Source organism: Ctenopharyngodon idella, chromosome 3 (genome assembly GCF_019924925.1).
Source record: "Ctenopharyngodon idella isolate HZGC_01 chromosome 3, HZGC01, whole genome shotgun sequence".
In the NCBI taxonomy this organism is placed as follows: Eukaryota; Metazoa; Chordata; class Actinopteri; order Cypriniformes; family Xenocyprididae; genus Ctenopharyngodon; species Ctenopharyngodon idella.
In genome coordinates, this window is record NC_067222.1 from 29,269,209 (window position 1) to 29,287,858 (window position 18,650).

Here is an 18,650-nt window from a genome sequence, read left to right on the forward strand (position 1 = left end):
TTAGCAACGCATATCCACTCACAAAAATACATTTTTGATATATTAGCGGTAGGAAATTTACAAAATATCTTCACGGAACATGATCTTTACTTAATATCCTTATGATTTTTGGCATAAAAGAAAAATCTATAATTTCGACCCATACAATGTATTGTTGGCTATTGCTACAAATATACGATATATGATAACTGCAATTAATTTGATTAGCTAATTGGCATATTACACATAAAATTTCATTAGAATATAAATGATTATAATTGTAACTTGACTGATAGACCTAATTTTCACGTTACTGAGGTTTCTACAATCTACAATTACTTGGCTATTTTTTTTAAATTACAACATGTGTATAGCAACAATACCATAAGGGTATAAATAAATCAAATAGATCAAATGGCAAAATCACTAGGCTTCAATAAGGAAACAGAAAGAAAAGGAACAAGTGACTAAATCAGTCAAGAATAAATTTGCATGAAAATATGTATGAAATACATTGCTGAGCCCTCAAGTACTTTTTCATATTACCTGCGTGACTTGAGTGACCTTTTCTGAGACATTCTGTGTGCGGTCTTTAATCTTGCTGGGTGCTATGATCTCGATCTCCGTGGGGGAAGGAGGTCTGAGGCGGTCCGAGCCGAAGGATATTGTCACTTGAGGGATGCGGCCAATGGTGCGGTGCCGCATCAAATCAGAGTCTGAGGTGGAGTTGAAGTTACTGGGCTTCAGATCTGAGAAAGAAATATCACACCTTCTGGTCAGTTTTCATCACAGTAGTCAAAAACAATTGGAAAAAAAAAAAAAAAACATCACAGGGTTTGATCAAAACAATATCATGCCATGTGACTTGCACTACCATCCTGTACGCATCTGTCAATTACATTGTCGGTTATGTCACTGTTTGAGTATGCAATGATGAAAACCTGTTATTATAGACGTATGAGTCATTTAGACACCTGTATAGTGACAAATTAAACTCTTTAGAGTTTGCGCACACACATGCAGAGCGGCAGGCGCGTCAGGGGTGGCTGAGGGTAATCACAGTCGCACAAAAGCATTGATTAGGACTACAGCTACAGAAATAGGCCTGTCAGGCCGCCACATGTGCCCATCTCACCGGGGAACCAAGTCTTATTCTGGACTTCCAAAGACTTAAATGATACAATTTAAAATGTTCGAATGGGCCGCTTTGTTATGCTCATTACGCTTTGTGCTGCTTTTTGGATTTGTTCCATAAACTATATTAGAATATCATACTAGTTCATTTTTATCAAATGCTACTTCTATTTTAAGCTAATTGGTTTTGACTTATTATGTAGTCAAGAATGCATTCAAATATAATACTTAATTTCCATTGAAAGCATATCCGGTACACCTATTTAATGCTAATGGAAGAGTTTAATCACAGCTAAGAGACGGGACAGCTGATCAAACAAGGCTGCATGCACTAATAAGCTGACAAGCATCTGTTCCACTCAATCCCCGCTCATTTCTGTCATATATAAATTCTCAGACATATGACAAATGATTTAAAAAGGCAGTCACACTGCCCAGTAAGTCAATGTATGAAAGAACCAAAGAACCAAACTTCTCTCACACTTCCTTTGTCATATACACTACCTGCCAATAAAACTGCAGTCCAAGAATAAAGACAATAATGTTTACAACTTTGGCATTTTCTCCACTGTAAAAGCCTGTTATAGGAAACAGTTTCACGTTGGTAAACATACTGACACAGTGGCTTTGGAATACTGAACATTTTTCACCGTATTGGAAAGTGGAATTATGGAAGCTGGTTTCCATCACTGTGGAAAAAAAGGTCATTCTCACTTTATGACTCACAATTAAGACTTTAGTTTTACTTCTAAGTTCATATCTTCCAATTAATTGCAAGTTTATATCTCATAATATGACATATCTACACTGTAAAAAGTAATACGCTCTATCTACTCAATAAAATTGTGTCAACAGATTACAAGCAATATTATTAATTAAATTCAACATATAAGAATTAGAGTTAGAATTAGTCAAATTAATTCCTTAAAAGTCAACCATTAAAAATGTGTAAAATTAGCAAACACCATTACAAAAAACACAAACTGACATAAAAAGCAGAGTCTAACTGCCCAACTAAAAGAAACACTGATCACCATAGTGGTGACCAAACATTTTCAATAAAATCAACATCAACATCTAAACCTCTGTTAATTCATGTGTTTCTCTTTCCTTCAGTGATCCTACTTATTATCGTCAGGTGTCTTCAGTGTTGGCAATAAAAAAAAAAGAGTTCTTAACTCATCTTTGACGTCTGTCTGTTATTCAGGGGCTGTATTCACAAAATATTTTATCTTACCACTAAGAGTTCTCCTAAATAGCAGTAAAAGTTCTTAGCTAAGTGTTTTATCTTAAAACCTATTCACAAAGCTGCTGAGACCAACTTTTACTAAGGAATAGAGAGAAGTCTTAAGCTAAGAGTAAGGGCGGGGTTGACCTCGTTGCTATGGATGATGTCAACACGCTTACTAACTATGCCGACAGTGATTGGCTGATGGGGGAGGAGTCTCTGTCAGTGATTTAATCATATAAATATTGCAGAATGAGCTATCATGTTGCCATATTTAAGTAAAGGTTTTAAAATACAAATGTTGCCAAATTGAAATAAAGATTTTAAAATGTAGGCTAAGCCTAGTTAAATAATTAAAGCCTAATTAAAAAGTATATGTTCAGTTAATTGTCAGCCTCTTACATCTCTGCGTCTCAAGAGAATGCAGAATTTCAAGCGACAAATGATGCAAAGTTTGAGAGGAGTATGTTCAAACGGTCTATCTAATCAGCTCGAGTGGAGGTATATATATACACAGGCGAGAGCCGACTCACCTATAGTTACCTCGACAGTTTTCTGCATCCCTCCGCCACCCCGTTGCCGTATCAGCCGAGTGTGAGGAACGGGGTGGCGGAGGGATGCAGAAAACTGGGCTGAATAAATTCCAAGCTCGGAGTCCTCGATCCTCTTGGACAGCACACCAAATACACTTATAATATTTTTTTTTACACTATTCGATCATTTGTAAGAACTGCCACAGGTTATCAGACATTATTTATTTATTTATTAAAGATTTATTTTTGGCGTCTTATCGTAGATTCAAATCTATAAATCAAAATATGTATTGCATTTATGAAAGAAAAGGTTCAGCACCTAAGGCGCTATCAATATTGTCTCATGGTGTAGGCTACAGTGTCTTTAGCTGGATTAGGACTGTTTGTGATTTAGTCTTAGTGACTTAGGAGTCCTCTTGACTACTCCTAATGTTTCACAGATTTAGGAGCTAGTTTTAGCGCTAAAATGCTTTGTGAATACTCTTAGAGCAAAAATTTAGGAGTCATATTTTAGTTTAAATTTTACTTAAATTTTACTCGTTTTAAATGGTTGACATTTAAGGAATTAATTTGATTAATTTTAACTCAATTCTACTTGTTGAATTTAATTATTAAAATTGCTTGTAACCTGTTGCCAAAATTTTATGTAGTAGATATAGGCCTGGTTTCACAGACAGGGCTTAGCCTAAGCCAGGATTAGACCTTAGTTCAATTAGGATATTTAAGTAGCTATTATAAACATACGCTAGAAAAAACATTACTGGTGTACATCTTGAGTCAAAACAGTGGCACTGACATATTTTAAGATATGTCAGTATAAGTTGCTTTCAGTTAAAACAGCTCAAACATGCATTTAGTCTGGGACTAGCTTAAGCCTTGTCTGTGAAACCGGGGGATAGAATATTACTTTTTACAGTGTATCAGAGTGATTTTTTTATTTATTTGCAAATACTTTATTGTCCAACGTTTCGGCAACAAGCCTTTGTCCCTTGAAACGTTGGACAATAAAGTATTTGCAAATCAGTGTGCGGTCAGATATCATTTATACAGATTTATTCTCTTTGACCTGCACCTCGGACGGTGTGCGTTTGTTTAAGTTTTTTTGGGAATTTTTATTTAATATCACAATTTATAATTTATAACTAATTTTCTATTTTACTATATTTTAAAATTTAATTCCTGTGATGTCAAAGCTAAATTTTCAGCATCATTACTCATTCTTCAATGTCACATGATCCTTCAGAAATCATTCTGATATGCTGATTTGCTGCTCAAGAAACATTTCCAATTATTATCAATGTTGAAAACAGTTGTGCTTGTGCTGCTTAATATTTTTTTTGTGGAAACCATGATAATGTTTTTTTTTTTTTCTTTGATGACTAGAATGTTCAAAAGAACAGCATTTATTGGAAATAGAAATATTTTGTAACATTATAAATGTCTTTACAGTCACTTTTGATCAATATAACTAAAAAAAGACACTTACCGACCCCAAATTTTTGAACAAAAGTGTATAAAAAAGTGGCTTAATGTCCAAAAATTTCTCTGAGACTTTACTTGTAATAAACATCTTCTGCCAAAAAAAGAATCAAACAATATTTTATGATAAGCCCTTACATTATAATAGATTTCTATTAGGGAAAATGTGCTTTGTGTTTTATTATAGCATCATCCTTTTGCTTGTAGACAAACCAAGAGATTGGATTTTGTGTTTGTTCCTTTTCTTTTGGAGAAAAAAAAAAAAACACTTAATGTTAAAATACCTTTCTTTGTGAATTATGGCTTTGTTTGCAGTAAATGTTTATTAAATGAAACTGGGTTATCCTTGATTGTTTTTTAGTACATTAACCCGTGTTAGGCATTTTATATCCCCATTTTGTCTGATGATCTAGAACAAATGCAAGTGAGTTTTAGAGACATCCAAGAGAATATAATAGCTATAATGACTATTACTTGGTAAACACAGAATCATAACTAAAATAAATCTAAATAAACTTCTTTTAACTGTGATATGAGATATCATCTTTATATTTTCAATCAACCGGCAAACCACACAGAGACAGGATGTTATTCCGACATTGGATTCAAAATTGCCTTGATGACCTTCAAATACTGTCTGATAAGGTGGAAATAATACTGCAAACAAAAACTCATACCGCTCCACTGGTCCCTCATGCCGTCAATGTCATGCAGTGAGGATGCCCGACGCAGACTGTGTACGCTCTCTCTGGAGTGGCTGTGTTTGAGAGGGGGTCCACTGGGCTCTAGCCGGTCTGAGGGCCGTGAGAGTGGGGATGAGAAGCCACATGAGGAGGGGGTCTGCTGAATCAAGGCCTGGGTCTCTGATTTCAAGCAGCTGTCTGGAGACATCTGGAGGTCTTTCAGAGCCACCTCCTCATGAGAGGGCTGCAGGACACGCAGAGGGAAGCTGTAATCACGTGTCTGTAGGATTATGAACTATGTATTGCATTTGCACGCATGTACCTGTAGGTAGTCCACCACCACTCCCTCAAAGTGGTCCTTAGGGAGGGAAGGCTGCCGTTTCACACGGAGAGAGGGCATTCTAAGCCTCATCTTGCGTCTCTGACCTGAGACAGAAACACAAGCTTAAATAATGCAAGAGGAAGATGTTTTTTGGCTCAAATCTCAGAGGACATAACTGGTGAGAAATGCGTTCTGAAGTCTGGTAGGTCCTTTTATTAATATCTGACAAATCTGAGTACAGTGGGTGATAATGATGAGATCTTTTTTAAAACCTGTAAAGCAGGAGAAGACCCAATTTTCTCTCATTTCTCTCATATGATTTAATGATAATTGTTTTATTGATATTAATACTAAAAATATTATTGTTTAATATTACTATTTAATATTAATAATAAAAATGTATATATTTAAAAACATAAATAAAATAATTTCAAATATTATATACTTTACATAACTTCAAATATTTGTCATTAATAATGACAATGAAAAAAATAATAATGTATTTTTAATTAATTTAATAATTATTTGTTAACATATAATATAATATAATATAATATAATATAATATAATATAATATAATGATAATAATTTACATTCTTTTATTTTATATCAGTTGTTGTATATGCATGTTATTATTAATATCAATAATATTGCAATTTTATTTGTCAACATATAATATCATTAAATATATTGATAATAATTTACATATTTAAAAACAAATAAAAGTAGTTTCATCCATTTTTAACTTATGGCAGCTAAATATCTCATAGTGTCTAATATAAAAGTTAAATGCACCACTGAACAGAAATGATGAGCCAGGCATTCACACACACTTCTCATATACATAAACACTGACACCAAAATCTGACACCATCTTTATCAAATGCTGCCTCTAGCTACACCTACACACCAACCGTCACACCAAGCACAGCAGTCAATGTGTTTACCTTATAAGGCTGTTACAGAAAGGGCATAATCTCTGCACACACAGACAAAGGGGGGACACGCACCTGCCTGTAGCCAGCTGTGTGTCATCCGCTGTTTAATGCCACCTTTTTTCATAGACGGGTCTAAAAGCTCTTGAAAGTTTAGGATGAACATGATTACGACTCCTTCCTCATTCTTTACTGGAACAACATCAACTAAACATGGCCTACATGTTCCTGAAAGGCCAAGAGAGAGAGACAGGAGAGAAAGAGAATTAATGTAGTTAACAGGGATGTCAGCAAGCAGAGATGTTTGAGTACAAAATACAGCAGAAATTTAGTTTCGTTTTCATGAAGAGCTGTTATAAATACCAGTGTGAGGGCTGTGAGTAGTCCAAACACACTCACACTTACACAAACACACAATAAGACACCCACACACAGGTGCTGCCCATCAGGGGGTTTGAAGTCCATGACTTTGAGGAAACATAAATCTAAAAAATCGGGGAGACCATGGAGAGCTGTAACACATTCTTTCATTGTCTGTGTAATTTTTACACTATGTCTTAAAACTTTGATATAATGTTCTCATATTTATTGACTACGAATTAAAATAGTTTATAAATCTACAACTCATACCTAAAAGGTGCAAATTAATTTAAAGTTTAAAGAGTGCTGTTATTACCCCACCACAGGCAGCATTAATAAAATAAAATAAAATTTTATGCCATTCCCATGTTTATAACATTGATAATAATAAGAAATGTTTCTTGAGCAGCAAATCAGAATATCAATGAGTTCTGAAGGATCATGTGAGACTAAAGACTGGAGTAATGCTGCTAAAAATTAAACGTTAATTACATAATTACATTTATCAGGAATAAATTACATTTTAAAATAAATTAAAACTTGATCCTAGAGAATTAGTTAACTACAGAACGATCATGAATCTCCCTTTTCTGTCAAAAACATGAAAAAAGCCAGTATCCTCACAGCTATGATCCTTCCTAGAGTGAAATGGTATCTTTAAAGATTTCCAGTCAGGATTTAGAACATATCATAGTACTGAGGCTGCTCTCATTAGAGTTACAAATTCCTTGCTCTTATCATCCAATCGTGGTTGCATCTCTCTGTTAGTGTTACTAGACATTTGACACTATTCTTTTAAATAGACTTGAAAATTAAGTTGGCATTAATGAAACTGCATAAGCATGGTTCATATCGTACTTATCTGACTGTTATCAATTTGTAGCAGTAAATGAAGAGGTATCATATCGATCACAAGCTCAGTATGGAGTACCCCAAGGCTCAGTACTAGGACCATTGCTCTTCACCCTGTATATGCTACATTTGGGATATATCATTAGTTTCCTTGGGATATGGCATCAGTTTTCATTGTTACGCTGATGATATTATTTCTTTGCAGCCTGATGAAACATACTAATTCAACTAATGAAATGCATAGTTGATATAAAAATCGGATGACTAGTCATTTCCTACCACTAAATTCTGAAAAAAACAAACAAACAGAGGTTTTAATTATTGGACCAAAAATCTCTGCACGTAATAACCTAGGATACTGTCTAACACTTGGTGGCTGCTCTGTCAAGTGTTTGTCATCAGTAAGGAACCTGGATATGTTATTTGATAGCATTCTTTCATTTTGAAAGCCACATTTCTAGCATTTGTAATATCGCATCTTTTCATCTTAAAATACCTCTATATTACGACACATGCTGTCAGTGTCAAATGCAGAGAAGTAAATTCATGCATTCACGACCTTAAGGCTAGATTATTGTAATGCCTTACTGGATGGTTGCCCTGCATGCTTAATAAACAGACTCCAGCTAGTCCAGCTAGAGTTCTTACTAGAACCAGGAAGTATAACCATCAGTATGACCAGTCAACACTGCATACATTTTAAAATTTGCTGATTACCTGAATAGTTTAGTTCTTCAATACTTGAGCGAGCTCCTATCACATTTTAGTCCTTCACGTTCACATTAAACCTAGCATACACGTACACACTATCACACTTCTATAATTCAAATAATTTAAAGGATTATTAGGCTGCATAAATTAGGTCAACCAGAACCAGGAACACTTCCTATAACATCTTATGTACTTGCCATAATGGCATCTACACTTATATTAGTCTCTCTGTTTCATCCTTATCCCAAGGTTACCATAGTCAGCTGGATCCGGTCTATTCAGACCAGATGGTAGACCCGCACCCAAGAGGTGATCACAACGCACCCCTGAATGTCACCAGAGACCACAACAACTAGAATAGAGACAGACCGACCACCTATGAAGACCATCGGCACAGATCCTCAACAAACAGATCCTCAACCTCTATGGCCAGCTATAACTCCTTCCAAACAAATGCCGGCGTGAGTATCCCGATCTTCAGGTAGAAGAACCTGGATGAAATATTCTGAATGATATCAACCCACAATCTGACTTGTGATGCAGCCTGGAATCATAATCACACTAAGTTCCTTCATTTGGCCAGAGGAGAACTGGTCCCTTGGTTGAGCCTGGCTTCTCCCAAGGTTTTTTTTCTCTATCCTGTCACCTGATGGAGATTGAACTAAATATTCAGCAATATTATTGATTTGACTGCACTGACCCTATCGGATGAGAACTTAACTGAGCAGCATGATGACACCAATGTTTTCTCTAGAGCTGCTTTATAGCTGAATTGAACTTGTTTCATAATTGATGAACTTTACAGTTATTGAACAAAACTGAACTGATATGACCATTTACTATTGTCTGTTTGCAGCACTGAATCATTATTTTCCTGTTTATTACTGTAAAGCTGCTTCAAACAATCTGCATTGCATAAAGCACTGCATGAAGAAGGTGACTGGACTTGACTTAAAATAGAAAACAGTTACTTTACATTGTGATAAATTTTCAATCAAATAAATGCAGCTTTGGTGGGACTTCTTTGAAAAATATTACTGACCCCAAACTTTTAAACAGTAGTGTAGATGAAAAACTTTGGAATGTTTGTATGGAAGTATTTCAAATTAAAGAGAATCTGCTAATTCAGAAGACACCAGTTCTGTCATTCCACATCCGGTTCACGTACAAGTAATTTCACCCCTGAGGGTCATTTCTAATTAGTTAAACTTCCTAGTCTCTAAAACTCCACAACAAACACACAGATGCACTGAGAACATTTAGAGAGGTCACTTATATTTTGGCTAAGAGGCTTTAAAAATATATACTCTCTTTATGACATACAGCATGAGAGAAATCAAAGCATCATGAGTTGTACTTTTAAAACAGACATGACGATGAGCAGAAAGGTAATAAAGGAGATAAATGAGAGAGTGAAAAAAGGGCTTGATGCAAATCAAAGAAATAAGAACGCAGAGCAGAAAGGGAGAGTTACAGGAATGAGAAGGGAGTGATGGGAAGAAGGACAGAAAAACCAGAGAAAGAACAGCATGATTAAAGTCAGCCAGACCCCCCTCAGCTCTTGACTAAAGCAGGCCATCAACCACTCTAAATATAGACCCTGCCCTCACACACACACACAAAGGTGCTGTTCAGTCTCCAGCTCAACTGTGACACAGATCGAGATGCTGTATCAACTAAAATATGTGATGGATAAAAAGAACAGAGGGGCTGCGGCACATGTGAGCATGTGCATGTCAGCATATGCGTGCATCTGAGCTCAGAGTGCATTCGTTTAGTGATAGGGGTGTGAGTCTCCGGAGTCCTGTTGTCATGGTAATGTTATCAGTGCACTGCTTCCCAGCCGAAGGAACACCTGTCTACTTTCAAGCTGAGCTACAATGAATGCACACACGCACAAACACTGGCGTAACGACGTGCAGAGAGCCAGTGACTCCATTCATCTGCTCCTGGCTGAGGAGACTAAAGACATGAAGACAGAGCCAGTGGGATGGGTGGCTCTGTTAGACACACAGGCCCTCAGCTGGTCTCTGGACGGTAACTATAACGGTAACACCAAGGACAATAACACAACAGAACCATACCGCCAATCTAAACTTTTTGCTAATTGTCAATCATCATTGTAATAGCATAATCCACAGAATCCACACCACAACTATAATGATAATTGCGGAAACATTTCTTTTAGGACCACTACTGTCAATGATGATTGACAATTAGCAAACAGTTTGGATTGGTGGTTCTGTTCTGGATAAGAACTCCCTGCCCATCCATGCATCTTAGCATAGATAATAGCAGGGAGTGCAGTGATAACCAGCTTATAAGGTAAACAAAACAGAACCAACATAAATGTATTACAGATACCATTAACGTTCTTAAAGGGTTAGAAAATGAAATTTCTGTCATCAATTACTCCCCCTCATGTCGTTCCAAACCCGTAAGACCTTCGTTCATCTTCAGAACACTAATTAAGGTATTTTTGATGAAATCTGAGAGGTTAATGACTCGTCCATAGACAGCAATATAACCACTATTTTTAAGGTCCAGAAAGGTATTAAAGACATCATTAAAACAGTCGACATGATTGCAGTGGTTCAAAATTAATTTTATGAAGCGGCGAGAATACTTTTTGTGCGCAAGAACAAAACAAAAATAATGACTTTATTCAACAATATCATCTCATCTGTGTCATTCTTATACGCTGTTTTTAGTACCTCTCTGGACCTTGAAAGTGGTGACTATATCGCTGTCTATGGACGAGTCACCTCTTGGATTTCATCAAAAATATCTTAATTTGTGTTCCGAAGATGAACGAAGGTCTTATGGGTGTCCTTACTGTGGATGAGAGGAGGAGCTGGGGATGAAGGAGGGGCTTTACTGTCACTTTTCATCTATTTGATTGCCTCCTTGCTGAATAAAAGTATTTCTTAAAAAAAAAAAAAATGCCTTACAGACCCCAAACTTTTGAAAGTTAGTGTAGGTAAAGGGTTGACATGTACATAGGGTGACCATATGTGCCATTTTCCCAGGACGCGTCCTGTCCAGGATTTCTAAATTGTCTAAAATGGCCCCTTGCCTCTTTAATCGTGAAAGTGGTCATACTGATGTGCCCCCGGAACGCGATTTAGGAACGCGATTTCTACACGGAGGTCTGTGCAAGCCACTGTTCTTACTGACAGTCTTCATGCAATGCATTAAAATGTTGTCGTATTTGCAATGCTTTGACCGTTCTCTATAGATCCAGGATTCTCGCAAGCCACGATTGGTCGATTATGTATAATGTACGCTATTGGTCAAATTATTTTTCAGTCATTACCTTCCGCAAATATTAAAACAAAACCAAAACTGGGACATTTTATGCAAAAATGGCACATATGGTCACCCTAATGTACAGCTCTTTAAAAAATAGACTAAAAACTGGTTCAGTCTGGTCCAGATAATGTACATGCACACTGGAGTAACAGATGAAGACTCTATCAAAAAGGCCATTGGCTCTTTTAATGAAAAGGCGGACATATTAAAGACATGGGGAAATTTGACTGTTCCCTTTCCTGTGTTGATGAGGGTATTATTAAAGTATACACACACATACACACATGCACTGCTTCTGACGCTGGTGCTGCACCAGCTGTGGATTGAACAACACACTGAATAATGCTGACTAAAAGACGGGGAGGAGCCAAAGCCTGCCGCTGTTTTCATATGTGTTTTAAAGGGGACTGAGGTGATCATGAATTCAAGTACAGATTACGGAGCTAATCACAATTTTTTAAAAGAGGGCCTAGTGATGCCTCTGGTTCAGACAGTGTTGTCAGTATCTGGTGTATCTGCATTAGTTGCTATAGTAATGATGTGAGCATCAGCATAATGCCAAAAGACTTTCACACACAACTGAGAGTAGCTGTCAGTGTGAAAGCAGAGGACAAAAAAGTTTTGTCTCTACTCATGCCTATCATGTCTCAAGCCCTAAATTTTGGTTTATAAGGAAAAGTGTGAGTGAAATTCTCGCTAAAACCCACCTTCCTTAGAGTAGTAGAGGATCTCCACCTTGCGCTCTTCTGACCCGAGCAGGGCCTGTGCCAGCTGTGCCAGGGCACTCTTCATAGTGCCCGGCCCCACCAGGAACTGACACGTGCAGGACTGCTGCATGATCTCTGCCCGCGAGAAACCAAACATCTGACAGAAGCCCTCATTGCAGTAGATAATCCCACAGTTCTTCACCTGGGCGTTAGCAATCAGGAATTTACGGTCTGGTCGGGTTAAGAAAGAGTTAAGAAAGAAAAATTTATTAAAACGAACATTTTCAATGTTATCAGGGGGAAAAAGTGCATTTAAAGGGTTAGTTCACCCAAAAATGAAATTTTTTCCATGATTTACTCACCCTCAAGCCATCCTAGGTGTATATGACTCTCTTCTTTCAGATAAACACAATCAGAGATATATTTAAAAATATTCTTAGTCCTCCAAGGTTTATAATGGTTGTGAATGGGGGGCCATGTTTTGAAGCCAAAAATAATGCATCAATCCATTAAAAAAGTAATCCATATGACTCCAGGGGGTTAATAAAGGCCTTCTGAAGTGAAGCGATGCGTTTTTTTAAGAAAAATATCCATATTTAAAACTTTATAAATTCAAACAACTAGCTTCCGGCGGACGACCGTACGCAGAATGCACAAGTCGATTTGCGGCGGAAGAGTATCCTTTGACCTGACACACAACGTAATGATGAACACGGAGGCTCAGAGGATAGAGCAAAACAAATCACCAGTCACGGATTATAAGTCTAAAACGATGATTTTAAAGAGAAATTTCAGAGGATTTTGATATAAGAGAAGAGGAGCTTGAGCTTGTTGCCCAGCCCCTACCGCGAGAGGCGCCTAAGTTTACGATACTCCTACATCCCGCGTCACACATCGCGTCAGAGGATTACTCATTTGGTGCAAGTCGACTTGCACATTCTGCGTACGGTCGCCTGCCGGAAGCTAGTTAATTAAATTTATAAAATATTAAATATGGATATTTTTCTTACAAAAACACATCACTTCGCTTCAGAATAGGGCTGGGCGATATGGCTGAAAACTGTATCACGATATCAGTGTTTCATATCGGTCGATATCGATAATTATTGATATTTTTTATGACCCATTTTAAAATAAGGACCAGGAGAAAAATATATTACATTTAAACATTTTTATTTTAAACTTATCCTTCCTCTGATCATAATCCCCTCAGTTGTTAAGACAGAAATGTCAACAAACATGGAAAACTCAAATAATTAAAATGTTGCAGCTACAGATGTTGTTGGTTATATACGGCTGTGCTCCAAAGGGTGAGCGCGGCTAAGGTGGTACATCAAGTTCGTGGTATTACCAGTCTTGGCAGGGACGACGGTCTTGCATAATTTGCAGACGACATTGGTCTGACTATGGTCAGACTTATAATATCCAAAAAACTGCCATACTAACGAGCTGACTTTTCCTCTTTTATTTACAATTACCTCGCTCGCTGCGGCACTCATTTTCTGCTTATCAGTCGCCGGTTACTGAAGAGGAATCCAGCAGACCAGCACGAGACAACGATATGGCGCAACCAAATATGATACTGTTACATGATTAGCTGTTGCTAGGTTACCAGAGAGCGAGTGCCTTTGTTAATGCAACCAAACTTGCTTCGCAACCTCTGTTTTCTTCCGACGAAGAATAAAAAATATCGAAGGTTTTATCGAACACATTTTTTATTGATATCGATCACGTGTCTATCGCGATACATATCGTTATCGTTTTATCGCCCAGCCCTACTTCAGAAGGCCTTTATTAACCCCCTGGAGTCGTATGGATTACTTTTTTAATGGATGGATGCATTATTTTTGGCTTCAAAACGCAGCCCCCCATTCACAACCATTATAAACCTTGGAGGACTAAGGATATTTTTAAATATATCTCCGATTGTGTTCATCTGAATGAAGATAGTCATATACACCTAGGATGGCTTGAGGGTGAGTAAATCATGGGATAATTTTTGGGTGAACTATCCCTTTAACACACACTGAACTTTTGTGGTTGTCAAATTATAGGCCTACGGGGTAAGTTGTCACAATGGACATTATTATTATTATTATTATTACAACATTAAAATAACTTTTGTGTAACTGGACTTTCTTACTGAGAGTTACTAGCTTTCTTCCATTTGTCTTAACTAGCTCTTCTCCTCAATACAGGATATAAATTGTTGGAATCAATTTAAAAGTGAGATAATTGGTGAAAATGCTTCTAAATTTTTACAATCATTAGTGACCTAAAAATAGTTTTAACTAATAACATTTTTAAATCCATAGCTATGTTTTTTTTTGGTTTAGTCTATCAAAAAAAACAAAAAAGTTATAAAAAAAAAATTGAATACATATCCCCACACTTGATTTTAGGGTTGCTTTTTATTTGGTTATTATTTTGTCTGTTTTATATCTCTCTTTTTTCTTTGTTCTTCCTCTTCCTGTATTATACTACTGATCATTATCTGCATTTCCGATGGCTGCATTGATATGAACAGGAAATCTGCTGACAGCAGTGCTATTTTTGCAGCAAGAGCTGAATCACACATCAGCTTCAACAGGTGGGAGAGCAACACAGTTCATCTTAAGACGGTTAAGATGGAATGGAAAGGAAATATTTCTTTGCTCCTTTTAGCAAATTAAAATTCTATATATTCAAGGGTATTTCACATGTGCCTCTGAGGACACACACTGCCTGCTTTTCTCTCTGAATCTTGTTTCTCCATCTCTGAATGGTAATTGTGTTTGGTGACAGGAACTTTAATGCCCCTCAGCATCAAACTCATTATCGCCTTTTTACTTCAGGAATAGAACACAACGCACTGAGATGGTTGCCTAGCAGCCGCAAAATGACACTTAGCCCTAACTGATAGTGAAGGGAGGAGCTTATATGCACCGGCACACATATATACATGCTTGTATACTTAAAAGATGAGGTATTAGCAATACACACATAGGATAACTGATGCATCCTGTAAAGGGAGAAGAAATTATAACTGAATGATTTGCTCAAAAATAATCTAGCTAACATAAAGCAAAAGCAGGCCAAAGTTATGAAACAGAAGAATTCAAAACAAAGTCTCTTTTACATGTTTTTGAGGGTTCAAAAGTAGTATACAACTACTGTAAACCATGAATAGTGTACACAAAGCAATGGTGATTAAAAGGTATATTGGAATAATAGCTATATAAGGCCTATAATTTATTGTTCAATATATAATTTTTTTTTGTTAGCATCTGTTTGCCTGAATGCAGACTCTGGCTAACTTATAACATTTATCATTACTGAAATGCTTGAAACCCCTGCAGAAACTTATATTTTCACCTGTATAAAAAAAGAAAAACTTTTACTAGGTACTGTAACCTTTTTTATTTTGACCTGTGGGGAAGAAGCCTCATTAAGGGCCTTACAGAACAGGCATAGGTCAAGCTTTTGGTTTACCATGGGGTAAGACTATAGATTTAAGGAAATTGGGGCATATGGACAGAGATTAAGGTTATGATTTGGATTTCAAATTTCAAAGGGCTCTTCATAAAGATAAAACTTGGAAACCTGTTAAAAAATGCTGCTCCCTCTTTTAGACTTTGAAACAAGAGAGTGGAAGGGGCAAACATTACAGGACAACTGTGGTAAAACAGGACATTGTTAAATAACTAATGGTAGCCTATATTATGCAAATGTAATTCCCTAGTGTAATGACACATCTGTCCAAAATCAGGAAACATGATTGAATGAACAAAGCAGGTGCACGACATAAATAAACACATGCATATACAGAGAAGAATTGAATAACAAAGGGGCAGATGGTTGTTAGCAATTTTCCATATTAGTCATAGATTAATTTTTCTTTTGCATTTACATAATGTATATAAAATAAGCCGGGTCTGTTGATTTGCTCTCGATTGATGATCAACTGCCATGCAAATCAAATCACAAACTGATACCCATGACTGACCTGCACACTTCCAATGGCCGCTCGCTCTCTGACAGTTTCTCACGGAGTGCGTATACGACCCCAATTGATCAATAAACAATAACATTGCTATATCTATATTTTAGACTACAATAACACATTTCTGGGCTATAAAATACCTTCTAACCCAACGAAAGGAAATAAAAAGTTTTTAAACTCACTTTGCCCGTCGAATTTCTTGATGATGGTGTCCAGATAGGTGTTCTGAAGAGCGACGTGTCCCCGGCGCACAGGCATTTTCACGCGTGGACAGATTCAAGAGCCCTCTTATTCTGGTTCTCTCTGTCTCTTTCAAGGACGACCGAGCAAGACAAAAGAAGATAATCTAGAACTCGAACACATTGTACAGGAAGCAAGTGTTTATAGCCTCAGCATTAAACAAAAAGGACACGTGAATGCCTATGGGATCCTCGCGAAAGTGAAAAGTCGCCAAGTCTAAATGCAAAATAAAAGAAAGCCGGTTTGAATGAAAGCAAATGTCTTGCAGTTTTGGGACTCGAAACTCTCGCGCCGTCACATGAAATGTCGCTCCGAGCTGTGGCAACGCATGGATATGCTCCCTGAAACCAGACGAAACATAAATAGAAGAACAACGCGAGACAGCAGAACTGACGCCGACACCTCAGAGGCAGCGTGCGGCTTGGCTGATGAAGCTCGTTGTGGAATAATGGTACGTTGCGTTCACAGGGGAGGCAGTGGACACAGCTGTCACTTTTGACAGAAGGCAGATGCGCGCTCATGCTCCTCTCTCTCTTTCTCCCTCTCTCAGAGAGCGTTTATCTATGTCCTAGTGGGATGCAGTCCACCAACGAGCACAACATTTCCACCAAACACCATAACAGCACACTACCTTTCACTACTGTCGTATACATTTAAGGCATTTAGCAGACGCTCATTTAAATGTTTGTGATAAAATGTTTGTGATTTTTTTTTTTCTTAGTAACTTAATTTTTTGTGAATTCATGAATCTTTCATGTCAGGTTGGGTCAAGTTGTCATGTTTTAAGTGTTGTAAATGTAACAACAACAATAATAATAACGGCAAATTTCTTGATATTTTACTATATACAAACAAGCAAAATATCAAGTAATTGGCGTTTCAGACCAAATATGGACAATTAGTTCATAGGACTATTTTCTGACAACCAAAATAGTTCCAAACAAAGCCAAAGTGTGGAGCTTTGACTGTCGCCAAGCAACGCTCAGGCTTAAAGAGGTACTTCACTGTTGGCAAAATGGGCTTTCAATAAAACATGGCTGCCTATGTAGTAGAAAGGCGAAGCAACTTATTTTGAAATCGCTGCCACCTGACTAGAGGAAACAAAGAAAAAGGCTGTTGTTGTCCCTTTTGCCAATGTAGAAAAACTGCAACACCCATAATGCACTGGGCCTGTTGCCGTCCAAGGCCACTCCCACACCAGGCTGCTATGGATACACTCACCGGAGTCAAATAACGCTTGCTTTAGTAGGAAATACTACTTAGCAAACTTTTAGTCATACTGGTGTCGACTTGAATTGTTCCCGGGTGCAAGAATTCAAAGAGTAAACATTTAACGGGAGTGAGTTACTTTTGCTTGGAAGGATCCAGCACGTTGTAGGCTGTGGCTAAAGTCCGCAAAGAATCGTAAATACGGAAAATCTGAAAAACCTCCGTGTAGTCAACATTTCAAACTGGATGACTACGAACACAGTGTTTTATGCCAAACCGAGAGGAAAAAAGAAAAGAAACTGATGTCCTGTCAATTCCACTCAACCACCGAAGCAAAACGCTGTGTTATATTTTCACCATGATGCTGTTTAAAGAGTAGACAAAGTATGATTCAAAGTACAATTTTCAGCGATGCACTCCTATTACTTATGAATAGGAGAAACTGCAACGTGCAATATGTTGGAATATGTCCCACATTCTAGATTGTGGCTAGAAGGGATACAGAAAGGTTTTCACAACAAAACCCGCCCAATTGCTACTCAAAACTACCGTTTCAGGGGGGAACCCCCACGTTCTGGGGAAAAAAATCCACTTTTTGGCAGGGTTCCCCAGGTAAAATTCGCATCCCAGGGGTTAAATATCATGTTAATTGGGGTTGCTTCAGCCTGAGGACATGGAAAACAACTGTGTTAGTGGTGTTAAAGTAGCTCAATTCCACGGGAAAACCGCAGACTTGGCAATACTGGATGCAGCTATGGCCAGAAGTGACGCAAAATCTGGCCATAAAAGAACAATAAATTAAATTGTCTACTTATCAGATTGTGTGTATCAGATTGTTTATTAATGTCTACACCTACCCCAATCCTAAAATCCTACCCTTACAATAATGCAAATACAGTAATTAATTGTTGTTCAGTGTGACAAAAATGACGCAATATTAATGTGTGCATGCCCAGTAGGACAGTCTTATCTTAGCTGTATCCC

At 37.3% G+C, this 18,650-nt stretch overlaps 1 protein-coding gene across 5 annotated transcripts in view; it reads right to left on the bottom strand.

Annotated features, from left to right (window-relative positions):
- The window catches only part of kcnh6a (potassium voltage-gated channel, subfamily H (eag-related), member 6a), a 41,336-nt gene extending 24,256 nt beyond the window's left edge, over positions 1-17,080 (bottom strand). Inside the window, exons 1-6 of one of the 5 annotated variants that reach the window (XM_051889818.1) lie at positions 16,400-17,074; positions 12,236-12,466; positions 6,369-6,521; positions 5,359-5,462; positions 5,031-5,280; positions 526-728 (exon numbers count right to left, since the gene is read on the bottom strand). In XM_051889818.1, coding sequence (XP_051745778.1) covers positions 526-728; positions 5,031-5,280; positions 5,359-5,462; positions 6,369-6,521; positions 12,236-12,466; positions 16,400-16,475 — 1,017 coding nt within the window. In that variant the 5' untranslated portion in view covers positions 16,476-17,074. Of the gene's footprint in view, positions 1-525; positions 729-5,030; positions 5,281-5,358; positions 5,463-6,368; positions 6,522-12,235; positions 12,467-16,399 lie in introns of all 5 variants that reach the window. The other 4 variants (XM_051889817.1, XM_051889820.1, XM_051889821.1 and 1 more) reach the window with 4 other exon arrangements.
- Between the last annotated feature and the right edge of the window lie 1,570 nt (positions 17,081-18,650).